Genomic DNA, 14,348 nt, shown 5'->3' with positions numbered 1-14,348 from the left:
ATGCGTCAGAGAGTGGTGAAGCTGCAAGAAATGGAAGTGGCAAAGGCTGCTGGGGTGAGTGCTGGCGGTTCACCTCCCCAGGGGGAAGCAGTGTCCCTCCTGTGGCTGCTCACCAGTGGCAGCCATTCACCCTGGCAGCAGCTCATCCCAACGCTCCTAGCTCTGCAACCTTGCACAGCAGACGAGAGGGTTGGCAAAATGTGACATCAAAAACGGTGCAGCCATGGGGCCCCCAGCACAAGAAGGACCTGGAGCTGCTGGAGAGGTTCCAGAGGAGGCCACAGAGATGGTCAGAGGCTGCAGAACCTCCCCTGTGGGACAGGCTGGGAGAGCTGGGGCTGTGCAGCCTGGGGAAGAGAAGGCTCCAGGGAGACCTCAGAGCAGCCTTGCAGTAGCTGGAGGGCTCCAGGAGAGCTGGGGAGGGACTTGTGACAAGGGCTGGGAGTGCCAGGACCAGGGACAATGGCTCCAAAGGCTCTCGAGGTGGAGCCTCCCCAGTGCCCATCCAGGGACCCCTGCCCTGCCCTGCTCCTGCTGCCCACACCACTGCTGCCCCAGGCCAGGCTGCTGGTGCCCTTCCTGCCCACCTGGGCACTGCTGGCTCCTGTTCAGCTGCTGTCAGCCAGCACCCCCAGGCCTTGCTCTGCCAGGCAGCTTTCACCAAGCTTCCCAGAGAGATTCTAAGGGGCCAGAGAGATTTTTATTGCTTCCCTTGAAATATTGTTTCACAGTGTAATGAAAGCTGTGTTTGGGGTTTGATGTGGCTTGGGGGCTCCTCTCTGAGCTCCAAAGTAAACTGGGGGGTGGGATTAGAAGGCAAAGAGAAAGGAGAGGGAGTTGGAAGGTGGAATATTTGAGCAGAGCTAGAAGTGAGCCACTGCCACGTGCCTGTGAGGAGCTGCTGCCACATCCCAGCCCCCTGGGATCCTGGGCTGGGGATCTCTGAAGCTGTGGTGGATTCACACTGTGTGAGAGGAGAGAAGAGGCTGTGGGCATGATGAATTGCACTCCCTTATCAGCAGACATTGGGCTCGACACTATCAGGCAAGAAATTCTCCTGCTAAGGAGAGGAGCAAAATGGTGAAATATTGACCTGAAGTGCTGCATCTGGGGGGACAGAAAATGCAGTCTGGGTCCTGAGGAGAAGGTGAGGACAAAGGGCTCCTGGAGAGCATTCACAGAGAGCAGGCAGCATCGCTGACTGCAGCAGCCAGATCAGCCCTGCAGGCGTTCAGGGCCAGGCTGGAGGAGGCCTTGAGCAGCCTGGGCTGGGGGGAGGGGTCCCTGCCCTGACCACTCTGGCAGCAAAGACATTTCTCCTCCTCTCCTGCCGTGGCACATTCCAGGCCATTGCCTCTCCTATCACTGAGACTGGGGAGCAGAGCCCAAGCCCCAGCTCACTGCAGCCTCCTCTCAGGGAGCTGCAGAGAGCAATGAGGTCTCCCTCAGCCTCCTCTGCTCCAGGCTGAACACCCCCAGGACCCTCAGCTGCTCCTCCCCAGCCCTCTTCTCCAGACCCCTCCCCAGCTGTGTTGTCCTTCTCTGGCCCTGCTCCAGCCCTCAGTGTCCTTCCTGCAGTGAGAGCCCCAAATGTGAGCCCAGCCCTGTGGCTGCACTGTGTATCAAACTCCTCCAACCAGCAATCCCTCACTTGGCAGAGGTATTTTTTCCCTCTAGAAATCAATGATCTCTCTTCCTGCCCCCTGTCAGCCACCTGTCCCCCAAAGCAGTCACTCCAGGTGTGTCACTTGAGGAGCAGCCCCACAGGAGGCAGCCAGCATTGTCCCCCAGCTGTGGCACCACAGAGCTTCAGCAGCAGCTCAGCTGCCCACAGCAGCCCACACTGCTGACCCACTTGGGGGGAAATTGGTCTCCTTTACTCCCTGATCTGTTTGGATTCCACAACCCAGGCAATGGAAGGACATAGGCACAGCTGAGGCACAGCTGCAGCCTGGTGCCTGGAAGGGCAGGTGGAATACCAACAAATAAGGAGCTTTGGTGCCTTACAGAGGCTTTCTGTCTGAGCCATGGTGAGTTTGCTTTGTCTTCAGTGCTGAGCTCTGTGGATGTGTGGCTGAGAGTCATGGACTCATGGAATCACAGCATGGGAGGGGAAGGAAGGGACCTCCTGAGACCACCCAGTCCAGCCCCCTGCCAGAGCAGCAGCACCCAGGGCAGGGCACAGAACACATCCAGGAGGGTCTGCAAAGTCTCCAGGGAAGGAGACTCCACAGCCTCTCTGGGCAGCCTGCCCCAGGGCTCTGCCACCCTCACAGCAAGGAAGTTTCTCCTCACCTTGAGGTGGAGCCTGGGTTCCAGTTTGTGTCCTTTGCCCTTGTCCTGTCACTGGGCACCACTGGAAGGAGTCTGCCCTTGCTTCTTGGCACATGGAGTTCCTGGAGAGCTCTTGGAGAGAGAGAGGTTGACAGCTCCAGCAGCAGCTGCTCTGGCAGACAGGAAGCTAACTGTGTGCAAGCCTGGAGGTAACAGCTAAGGATCAACAGCTGACACCCGATGGCTGATGGCTAGCACTAGCCATCTACTGTGGCCCCAAGCCAGCCTGATGAAGTTCCACAAGGCCCAGTGCAAGATCCTACACCTGGGTCAGGGCAACCCCAGGCAGGAGTGGCCGAGAGGAGAAGGCCTTGGGGGTGCCAGCTGCTGGCAAAGTGCCCAGGAGCCAGCGGTGGTCCCTGGCAGCCCAGCCCCAGCGGGGTGCTGAGCTGCAGCCAGGGCAGGGGGAGCACAGCACAGGGAGGGGATTCTGCCCCTCTGCAGCCCTGGGGCTGCTTTGCTTCATAGCAAGTGTTACACTTCCATCAAAATTACCTTTGTTAAAGTCTTCCTTAGCTATTTGTTGCAGAAAACCTAACCAACCCCTCACAGTGCCTGAAGTGCATGGGGAGAGCAGAGCCAGCAGAGCCTTTCCTTCTGAATCATGTTCTGCTCTTCATTACCCCTGGACATTAATGGAGCTTTAATTTGTTGCTACACCAAAGTTTTCCACTTCATTAAATCCCTGTGCCAATAATGAGAGGCCTTATTGATTTCCTGTCTCTCTGGGTGTTCCAGAGTGCTTCAGGGCTTGTCTGCCCCGGGCTGTTTTTCTCCCAGTGAGATGCCACTGCTCATCCCTCCCAAGAGGGGCTGGGAGCTTCCTGGGATGCACTCTCACCTTCTCTGCTCTGGAGATGTGGCACACCTTGAGCAGGATGTGGTGTGGGCATGTGAGCTCACCTGGGCACTGTCAATAAGGAGCTTTACTTCTCAGTCCCAGGTGCAGATGCTGAATGCTACCTGCACCCTCCTGGCATTTCAGCTGAGCTGTTCCCTCCCACTGCTCTCAGCTGCTGGCCATGCCCACAGGCACCCTGCCGAGGCTGCTGGGATCTGAGCAGCCTCTTCTCACTTCTTGTCTTTCAGCTCCTGGCTTGGGCCAGCAGTGGTGCCAGCTTCTGCTAGGAGCATTCTCACCTCTTCCCTGTGAGCTGCTGGGAGATGGCTTTGCACTGAAGTTGTCCTTCCCTGCTGCTGGTGGCTCGAAGGAGATGTTGTGAGTGGCTTTGTTAATGTCACAGACCTCCTGTTTAATGTTAGGTGACAGAAGGGCACAGAGGCAGCACTCTGCTCAGGTCACAGCCTCCAGCCTGAGACCTTCAGCTGAGACACCTGGCAAAGGAAAACCACTGGAAGGGCCATGGAGCACTGCCAGGAGCTGCCCTGGGGGGCTGGGGAATGCCTGCAAAGATTTGCACAGGGTGCACTGCTCGGAAGGGACCTCCAAAGATCACTTAGGCCACCCCCAGCAGTCAGCAGGGACCAAGCCACAGGTGGCCTTCTAAAGTGCTGGGCATAGCCCCAGCCTGAGCAGCCCCTGACCTGCCTGAGCTCCACAGCATCCCTGCCAGCAGCACTTCCCTGACAGAGCTGTGGCTTAGTAAACCAAAGGGGGTGGAGAATCAGCTGGACCCAGGGTTATGCACAGAAACTTAGAGTGGCTCAGGCTGGGAGGGAGCTCAGAGCTCAGCTCCTCCAACCTCCCCTCCATGCCCAGGGACACCTCTCAGCTGCACTCAGCTGCTCAGGGCCTCATCCAGCCTGGCCCTCAACACCCCCAGGCAGGAGGCAGCCACAGCCTCCCTGGGCAGCCTGTGCCAGAGGCTCAGCAGCCTCCTGCTGAACAACTTCTTCCTCAGCTCCACTCTAACCCTGCTCTGCCTCAGCTTGGAGCATCTCTGTGGCCTCCTCTGGACTCTCCCCAGCAGCTCTGTGTCCTTCTCCTGCTGGGGACCCCAGAGCTGGAGGCAGGGTTGGAGGTGAGGTCTGAGCAGAGCCCAGGGGCAGAATCCCCTCTGCTGCCCTGCTGCCCACCCTGCTCTGGCTGCAGCCCAGCACACAGCTGCCTGAGGGCTGCAGGAGGCACTGCTGGCTCCTGGGGAGCTGCTCAGCACCCCCAAGGCTCTTTCTTCAGGGCTGCTCTCAACCCACTCTGCACCCAGGCTGGATTGGTCCTGGAGTTGTCTGAACCCAGCTGCAGGACCTTGCACTGTGACTTGTTGAACCTCCTGCAGCTGGCCCTGGCCACTTCTGCAGCCTGTCCAGATCCTTCTGGATGGATCCCTGCCCTCAAGTGAGTGCAGCAGCACACAACTAGAAGATGCTTGAGATCTGTTCCTGCAGCACAGGTTGCAATCACCATGGCAACTGGGGAGGTGTCTGCCTGCCTGTGGCACCAGCTAGCACATGCAGCTATCATTTGCCTTCTCCATCCCTCTGCCCGTTTGTCCAGCCCCACCTGAGGAGCAGCCTTCTGCAGGGTGCTGTGACAGCAGGGGACACAAAAGCAGATGGCACACTGGGAACAGCTCTGCCTCAGAACAGCAGAACCCTGCTGAAAAGTCACAGAGCTGTGAAATGCACTCAGCTCATGACACAAAAGCATTGGAGCTGGCCTGGAAGACTGCAAATGGTTCCCCCTGAGCACTGCATCCTGCCTGCTGCAGGTGTCCCACGGGAGGAGGTGAGACTGGCAGAGCTCTGCCCAGACAAACCCCAGCCCGGGCACAGCTGCTTGCCCACACTGCCAGCAGGCTGCCCCTGGCCCTGGCTGGGCTGCCCAGGCTGCAGGCTGAAGGTCTCCCAGCAGGGCACAGAAATGGGACTCAGCTGCAGGAGAAAGGAGATCAAACACCAAACAGAGCAGAGATGGCTCAGCACAGGACTGAGTTTGCTGCTGTCTGAAGCATTGATCCTTCCACAGGGGGGTGACCAGCAGAAGCAGCAGGACCAGAGCCAAGGCTGCTGGCACTGCTGTGAAGAGGGCAGGATGAGGAATGGTGTTTGTAGGAGCTTTGCTAAGCTCTGCCCTAGCACTGCCTTGAGTAACATCAGAGTCACAGAATGGGAGGGGTCACCCTAGAGGTCACCCACTCCAGCCCCCTGCCAGAGCAGCATCACCCAGGGCAGGCCACACAGGAACATATCCAGGAGGGGATGGAAAGGCTCCAGAGCAGGAGGCTCCACAGCCTCTCTGGGCAGCCTGCCCCAGGGCTCAGCACCCTCACACCAAAGAACTTTCTCCTCATGTTGGGGTGGAACCTCCTGGGGTCCAGCTTGTACCAAGCCTGGCACCTCCACCCTGGCACCTTCACCCTGGCACCCACCCCTCAGATACTTACAGACATTGCTCAGACCCCTCTCAGCCGTCTCCTCTCCAGACTGAACAGCCCCAGGGCTCTCAGCCTTTCCTCACAGCAGAGGTGGTGCAGCCCCTTCATCATCCTCACAGCCTCCACTGGACTCCAGCAGCTCTCTGTCTCTCTTGATCTGGGGAGCCCAGGACTGGACACAGCATTGCAGCTGTGGGCTCAGCAGGGCAGAGCAGAGGGGCAGGAGAGCCTTCCTAGCCCTGCTGGCCTCACTTTTCTCACTGCCCCCCAGGATGCCCTTGGCCACAGGAGCCAAGCAGTGGTCTCTGCCCTGCTGGCTTCCCGCAGTGCTCACTGAAGTCGCAGCCCTCAGCCCCTCCCGCTGCCAGGCTGCTGCACGCAGGAAGCTTTGCAGTGATTACCCTTTCCACTAATCAAAGCACACTCTCTGCTTCTCTCTCTCTTCCACCTATTTTATCTCCCCCCCTTTATTTTTCATCTCCTCTGTGCCCCAGCTCTTGCCTTTGAAAGCAGCAGATCAAGTCCCTGCTTCCCAGCTCTCCGCATTCCAGGCTGCACTGCCGAGGTGAGGGAGCAGGGGGTAGCTCATCTCAGTTCCCTGGGCTACCTCCCAGGCCCCATCTGCCCTGGCTGAGCCTCTCTGCACTCAGAGGTGTTCTGCTTTCCACTCGGCCTCGGGAGCTGCTCCTCTTGGAAATGGCAAACTCTGCTGCTCAGGAGGGACAGAATTGTTCTCCAGAGGTGCAGTAGAACCTCAGCAAGCTGACATCTGGACTCACACAACGGGAGGGCTGGGAAGGGACCTCCAGAGACCATCCAGCCCAACCCCCTGCCAGAGCAGGTGCACCTGCTGACCCCAGCAGCACAGCTCCCCAGCAGCACTGACCCCAGCAGCCCAGCAGCCCAGCTCCCCAGCAGCCCAGCTCCCCAGCTCCCCAGCACCCCAGCAGCCCAGCTCCCCAGCAGCCCAGCTCCCCAGCTCCCCAGCTCCCCAGCACCCCAGCTCCCCAGCACCCCAGCAGCCCAGCTCCCCAGCAGCCCAGCTCCCCAGCTCCCCAGCACCCCAGCACCCCAGCTCCCCAGCAGCCCAGCTCCCCAGCTCCCCAGCTCCCCAGCTCCCCAGCAGCCCAGCAGCCCAGCTCCCCAGCAGCCCAGCTCCCCAGCAGCCCAGCAGCCCAGCTCCCCAGCTCCCCAGCTCCCCAGCAGCCCAGCTCCCCAGCAGCCCAGCTCCCCAGCAGCCCAGCTCCCCAGCAGCCCAGCTCCCCAGCTCCCCAGCAGCCCAGCTCCCCAGCAGCCCAGCTCCCCAGCTCCCCAGCAGCATGCCTTTCCCTCCTGCCCTGCCAGCCAAAGCTGAGTGTTCACTGCTGGCTGGCTCTGTGTCTCTCCAGCAGTGCCAGCTCCATTTCCTGCCTCCCCAGCTGATCCAAGTGCAGCTCATTGTGTAAGGAACAACTTCTCCTGCTGGATCCAAGGCTGTTTTAGCAGGAGTCTCACCCCGGTGCCTGTGAGCACAGGGTCTGCTCCTGGGCTCTCTCCCATCATGGAATCAAGAGCTGAGGTGTGGGGACAGGTGCTGGTTGGGAGCAGAATGGTCCAGCAGCTGAAGTCACTGAGATGGTTGCTCTCCTTTGTAAGTGACTGCACACTGCCAGCCCCACAGAGGCCCAAAGGAGAGGTTCCTGTGCTTCAGCACAAATGCCAAGGGACCAACAAGCACTGGGGGCTGCTCGTGGATGGCTCTGGTGGGAAGGGACCTCAGACCTCATCTGCTCCAGCATTTTTAGCCCAGGAAGGGCCTAGGTCCGTGCTGCAGGTCCACACTTCAGGGCTATGTCCTTGTCCTTTGCTTTCCTTGTCTCCATCGTTTTCCAAACCCCATCTTACACCACTGCCTGCTTGATGAACTGCCCAGCAGCCACTGATGGATGAGCTGCAGCTTGGCTGTCCAAGTCAATAGGTCTTCACATCTCTTAGTCATCTCTGCCCCTGGATGGGAGCTGACTCCTCCAGAGCAGAGGAAATCCATCTCCTCGTGCTCAGGACGCCACAGGCACAGCAGGGCTTGGGGCTGCACTTTGTGTCACTCTGAGGCTGTCAGACAGAGGGAAGGGTTTGAAGCTGGAGGAGGGCAGATTGAGACTGCAGATCAGGAGGAAATCCTTTCCAGGGAGGGTGGTGAACCCTGGCAGAGGAGTGAGTGCCTCCCCCCGGTGCCACTGCTGTTTGCCTCTGGCAGGAGACACAGCCTGAAGCAGCTGGAGAAGATGAGATGCCTGCGGAAGCGCTCGGCAGTGCCCTTCCTGGGGCTCCTCATCCTCTGCCTGCTCCTCATCAACCTCTACATTGAAGATGGCCACGTGCTGGTGAGTTCCTCAGGTGGGAGCAGTGACCATGGGGCATGAAACAGGATCCAGCCCTGGTTAATCACAGGGTGGTTTGGGTTGGAGAAGCCCTCTAGGATCATCCAGTCCAACCAGCAACCCAGCACCACCATGGCCACCAAACCATGTCCTGAAGCACCACATCCACAGGTTTCTGGAACACCTCCAGGGGTGGGGACTCCACCACCTCCCTGGGCAGCCTCTGCCAATCCCTGACCATTCTTGCAGCAGGGAAATGTTTCCTCATCTCCAACCTACCCTCCTCTGGCACAACTGGAGCAGGGCAGGTTTAGGCTCTGCACAATGAGATTGGTGAGACACTGGCACAGGCTGCCCAAGGAGGTGGCTGAGGGTCCATCCCTGGAGACATTCAAGATGAGCCTGGATCTCCTGGGCAGCCTGCTGCAGGTGGAGCTGTCCCTGCTGCCTGCAGGGGGTTGGACAGGGTGCCCTTGGAGGGTCCCTCCCAAGCCAATGCAATCTGTGAAGCTGTGGCAATGATTCAGTGCTTGCCACCTGTCTTAGAAAATTTGGACACAAGCTCTTCTCCCTTTCCTCCTCTTTCCTCTCTTCCTCCTCTCTTTCCCTGCTCCCATAGCCTGAAGGGCTGTGGTGGATTCTCTGTAGCCAGCAGTGCCTAACACTGAGCTACTGCAAGCCCGAGGTGACATCTCCATCCTCTCCCAAGGGCTGACTCTGTGAGATGCTGCCTGTGTGTCTGCTCTCTGGCTGACACTCACAAACGTCTCTGTGTCTCTCTCCCCCTCTCCTGCCCCTGCCCTGCTCTCTCCCAGCAGGAGGGGGACAAGCAGCTCCTGAGCGAGACAGCCACGCACCAGCTGAGCCCCGAGCGCCCCCCGCGCCCCGCGCAGGCTGCCTCCAACCTCTCAGCAGCCAGGAACATTTCCTATCTCTACCTGGCTGGCACACCTCTGCCAAAGAAAAGTAAGTAACTGCCCTCTGAATGTGCTGGAACCAGGGCACTGCACAAGGGTGACCTGCACAGAGTCCCCGGGGGGCTCCAGGAGGGGCTGAGGAGCAGTGAGGGGCTCAGGGCTCCGGGGACAGCTCTCTCTTGGTGTAGGCTGCTCCAGCCCCAGGAGTGGCTGCCCCTGAGCCTGGTCACCTCCTGAGCGAATCAGGAGAAGGTGGTTGGAAAAGACCTTTAAGATCATCACGTCCAACCATAACCCAGCTGCCATGGCCACTGAACTACACCCTGAAGCACCACATCTACAGCTTCCTGAACCCCTCCAGGCATGGGCACTCCACCACCTCCCTGGGCAGCCTGTGCCAACCCCTGACCACTCTTGCAGCAAAGGAGTTTTCCCTCACCTCCAGCCTAGAGCTCCCCTGGCCCAGTTTCAGGTGAGTGCTGCTGTGGTGAGGTCTGCAGAGGAGCAGCTTTCTCTCAGCCACCTGCAGATGGACGATCTGGTGGTTGTGACCTGAGGCAGGGCTCAGGACTTCATCTGCCATCAAATCTGGCTATGCCTGGGCTTCAGACAGCTCTCCTCTGGCTTCCAAAGCAGTCCCTTCACACAGCTCACCGAGGCTCAGAAGTCCAAGCACTCAAGGTGGAGCAAAACCATCTCTGAGTTGTTGAACTTCATAGAAAGCTATAAAGCAAAGGTTGCTCCGATGAGGGGTGAGGAACTGGAGGCTCTGCAGGCAGCAGAAGCGGCTCCTGGGGCTGTGCTTCACTCTACAACCACCTCAGGAGCAGAATTAAGCCTCACGGGAAAGTCAGAATCACTTCAGCAGTCTGTTGCTAACCCAAATGCTCTACGGCCGCTGGGGGAGGGCCAGCTGCAGCACTCCCTGGCAGTCAAACTCTCAGCTTCGGGGCTGCATCAAAGGGCAGGGAAATGGAGCTGCATTAGCACCTGGAGAAACAAAACGACTTCGACTGCTGGCAAAAAAACCCACGGCAGTGGCTCCAAACAGCAGAGAGGAAAACTCTTTCCTTGTAACTCAGGTGGATCCCTCCCTAGCAGGATGGAGCAGCAGTAAACACTTGCTGCTTCAGAGCAATTCTTCTACTTGCAAATCATTCTTCCACTTCCAAATAATCCTTAAACCACAGCCTGCAGTAGGGAGCTCCCTCTGCAAAGCTCATCGAGTCCATGGTGAGGAGCAGAAGAGCAGCTACAAGCCAGGGAAAATTGGACAAGTTCAGTTAAAAATGAACAGAAAGGCAGGGGAAAAATATTCCTGCAATGTTCATGAAGCTGTGAGGTGATGGAGAGGTGCAGGGACTCCGGGGGGACACAGAGGGACTCCGGGGGGGGGGACACAGAGGGACTCCCGGGGGGGGGGGGGGGACACAGAGGGACTCCCCGGGGGGGGGGGGGGACACAGAGGGACTCCCGGGGGGGGGACGACACAGAGGGACTCCCGGGGGGGGGGGGGGGGGGGACACAGAGGGACTCCCGGGGGGGGGGGGGGGGGGGACACAGAGGGACTCCCGGGGGGGGGGGGGGGGACACAGAGGGACTCCCGGGGGGGGGGGGGACAGAGGGACTCCCGGGGGGGGGGGGGACACAGAGGGACTCCCGGGGGGGGGGACACAGAGGGCCTCCCGGGGGGGGGGACAGAGAATCATAGAATTGTTTTGTTTGGAAGAGACCTTCAAGCTCCTTCAGTCCAACCAGTCACAGTGTCACAGTCTCACAGTATAACCAAGGTTGGAAGAGACCCCAAGGATCATCAAGTCCAACCTGTCCCAACAGACCTCACAACTAGACCATGGCACCAAGTGCCACGTCCAATCTCCCCTTGAACACCTGCAGGGATGGGGACTCCACCACCTCCCTGGGCAGCACATCCCAATGACGAACGACTCAGTGAAGAACTTTTTCCTCACCTTGAGTCTAAACCTCCCCTGGCACAGCTTGAGACTGTGTCCCCTTGTTCTGGTGCTGGTTGCCTGGGAGAAGAGACCAACCCCCTCCTGTCTACAACCACCTTTCAGGTAGTTGTAGAGGGCAATGAGGTCACCTCTGATCCTTCTCCAGGCTAAACAACCCCAGCTCCCTCAGCCTCTCCTCACAGGGCTTGTCCTATGGGCAGTCCTGCAGAGAGCTCACAGTGCCACAGTTGGCAGCTCCCCTGTCCCTTGCACTTTTGTGCTGCATTTTGTAGTTCCTGGCTCTGAAGCTCTGCTGTGGCTCATATCTGATCCTCTCCTTGCTTTCAGCAGACCTCCCAACCTTGACTTCACCTCTCTGCTTTCTCTGCCAGGCACAAAGCTGCTCCTTGCTTTGGCTCTTCTCCACCATGTTCCTTGCAGCCAGCACTGCTTAGTGCAGTGATCTCCATGTGGCTGCCTGCTTGCAGTAGGCTTCTTCCCTCGTGGAAAGCCAACAGCCCCCCCACCCTGCATGCAGCCTCCCGAGCCCACAGGGCACAGCTCTCAGCCTTCAGCCTCCCAAGGGTTTGGGAGCACCAAGCACACCTTGGCAGGGTGGCTGCAGGGTTCCTCCCGAGCCCACAGGGCACAGCTCTCAGCCTTCAGCCACCCCCCCGAGCACACCTTGGCAGGGTGGCTGCAGGGTTCCTCCTGAGCCCACAGGACACAGCTCTCAGCCTTCAGCCCCCCGCGGGCTTGGTGTCCCTGAGCAGAGCTCGGCAGGGCGGCCGCAGGGTTCCCCAGCCCCACCAGGTGGTGTCTGCCCTCTCCCCTGCAGGGTACCTGACCATTGGGCTCTCCTCTGTGAAGAGGAGAAAGGGCAACTACCTGCTGGAGACCATCAAGTCCATCTTCGAGCAGTCGAGCTACGAGGAGCTGAAGGAGCTGGCGGTGGTGGTGCAGCTGGCGGACTTCGACGCGGCCTGGTGCGCCGGCATGGCGCAGGGCATCGCGCAGCGCTTCGCGCACCACATCATCGCGGGCAGGCTGCTGGTCATCCGCGTGCCCCCGGAGCACTACCCCGCCCTGGAGGGGCTGAAGAGGAACTACAACGACCCCGCCGAGAGGGTCAAGTTCCGCTCCAAGCAGAACGTGGACTACGCCTTCCTGCTCAACTTCTGCGCCAACCTCTCCGACTACTACGTGATGCTGGAGGACGACGTCCGCTGCGCCAGGAACTTCCTGACGGCCGTCAAGAAGGTGATCGCCTCGCGGGAGGGCTCCTACTGGGTGACCCTGGAGTTCTCCAAGCTGGGCTACATCGGGAAGCTCTACCACTCGCACGACCTGCCGCGCCTGGCGCGCTTCCTGCTGATGTTCTACCAGGAGATGCCCTGCGACTGGCTGCTCATCCACTTCCGCGGGCTGCTGGCGCAGAAGGAGGTGATCCGCTTCAAGCCCTCGCTGTTCCAGCACATGGGGTACTACTCCTCCTACAAGGGGGCCGAGAACAAGCTGAAGGACGACGACTTCGAGGAGGAGTCCTTCGACCTGCCCGACAACCCCCCGGCCAGGCTGCACACCAGCATCAGCGTCTTCGAGCACTACGAGGCCAGCCGGGCGTACAGCGCCGGCGACGAGTACTTCTGGGGCAAGGCTCCCGCCGCCGGGGACTTCTATGGGGTGGTGTTTGAGAAGCCCACCAGGATCAGCAGGATCAAGGTGGTCACCGGCACCGAGGACAGGCAAAACGACATCCTGCACCACGGGGCCCTGGAAGTGGGGGAGAAGCTGGTGGGGAGTAAGCAGGGGAGGCAGTGCAGCACCTACCTGAGACTGGGGGAGTTCAGCGGCGGGAGGCTCGAGGTGACAGAGGTGGAGCACAAAGTGCTGTTCGAGGTTAGCTGCTTGAGGATACTTGTCACCAAAGGCCAGAAGGAGTGGCTGATCATTAGGAGCATCAGCATCTGGACCTCTCAGGCACCCAGCCCATAGAGCCGCCTCAGAAGGTACAGCGAGCGTTCCGGCAGCTGTGCCCCACCCGGTGCCCATCCCCCCCAGCTGGCACTCCCAGCTCTGCCCTGGAGCCAGGGAGGCCCTGGGGAGCTCAGAGCCAGCAGAGCAGTTCCTTTTTTACCGGCTTGGCCAGGCAAGGGCCAGGCAATGCACAAAGCCTTCTCTGTGGAGGTCTTGAGTTTTGTAGGAAAAGCAAAGTTCTCCTCAGACCTTGAACTCCTTTTTTTATTCTTTTTCTCCACAAGGGAGATCTGCTGGGCCAAACAGAACAAAACAAAGCACCCTGCACTCAGCAAAAGGTGTGGAGCTCTGGCCAGGGCAGTGTGGCCAGAGCCCGGGGTGCAGCTGCACAGAGATGCAGCCAGTGCTGGGCAGTGTGTGTGTGTGCCCTCGGTGGCGGTGTGTTGCTTCTTGAGGCAGCTGTGGCAGGGAAACCTCTCCTGGCAGTGGCAGCTTCAGGCTGGACACGGTGCTAGAGCAGTGTGGCTGAGCACTGCACCTCCTTTCCTGAGGGGGATGTCTGTAAAATGAGAAACCTGACAACTCTGTAAAGAAATAGATCATTGCATCTCTCCTTCTGTCTCAGCAGAGAGCTTTTTGTTCTTGTTCCTGGCTCCCTTTGACTGACATGAGCACTGCTTGGACTCTGTGTGATGCAGAGGACCAGTTCACTGCCCTCCTGCAAAGGAAATGCCTCACAGGGAGCAAGCATTCTGCTCCAGGACAGACGTTGCTATCAAACCCAAGCACCCCAAGGGCAAACCTGTTCTCTTAGACAGACCTCTTAGCAGAGCTCAGCATCCACAGCCTCTGTTCCTTCACAACATGCAGAGGAATTTGCACAGAGCTGGAACCCAGCAGGCTCTGCAAGCACTGCTTTGTCTTCCGTGCCTACGTGCCCAGTCCACAGAGGGTACAAATGCAAAGGGTTAAGCAGTTGGAGGGGAATGGAATCACCAGAGCCCCGCAGAGTGCATGCAGCATGGGGACCCTGAGTTCAGTGAAAAGCCAACCACAGACTCAGTCAGTCACAGAATCACTGAACCAACCATAGAATCATTTGGGTTGGGAAAGCCCTCAGAGGTCATCCAGTCCAACCTTCAACCCAGCCCCACCATGGCCCCAGGTGCCATGGCCACAGGGTTCTGGAACACCTCCAGACCTGGGTACTCCACCACCTCCCTGGGCAGCCTATTCTGGTACAGGATTCAGTGAAGCATCCTCCTCTCAGAGCAAGCCTTTGCTTCTTGGCTCCTTAAAGCACAGCTAACTCCCTGCTCTTCTCACACACAGCTTCAGCCAAACAGGTCACCAGCAGCCTGTGTTCAGCCCGAGGAGGACAATCACACCACTGAAAAACGAAACCCTGCTGTTCTCAAGGGGCTGTAAAGGCTCAGGGCTTGCTTTGTACCACTGAGCTGGCCTGCACAG

At 59.1% G+C, this 14,348-nt stretch overlaps 1 protein-coding gene across 1 annotated transcript in view; it reads left to right on the top strand.

Annotated features, from left to right (window-relative positions):
* MGAT4C (MGAT4 family member C) overlaps window positions 1–13,077 on the top strand; it is a 70,038-nt gene extending 56,961 nt beyond the window's left edge. The window contains exons 2-5 of the mRNA XM_054168079.1: window positions 3,424–3,553; window positions 7,906–8,032; window positions 8,848–8,995; window positions 11,740–13,077. Coding sequence (XP_054024054.1) covers window positions 3,549–3,553; window positions 7,906–8,032; window positions 8,848–8,995; window positions 11,740–12,896 — 1,437 coding nt within the window. The 5' untranslated portion in view covers window positions 3,424–3,548 and the 3' untranslated portion in view covers window positions 12,897–13,077. The remainder of the gene's footprint in view (window positions 1–3,423; window positions 3,554–7,905; window positions 8,033–8,847; window positions 8,996–11,739) is intronic.
* Window positions 13,078–14,348: the final 1,271 nt, after the last annotated feature.

The sequence above is a fragment of the Dryobates pubescens genome, chromosome 15, assembly GCF_014839835.1.
Source record: "Dryobates pubescens isolate bDryPub1 chromosome 15, bDryPub1.pri, whole genome shotgun sequence".
Classification (NCBI taxonomy): Eukaryota; Metazoa; Chordata; class Aves; order Piciformes; family Picidae; genus Dryobates; species Dryobates pubescens.
This window is presented reverse-complemented; position numbering and strand designations above follow the sequence as displayed.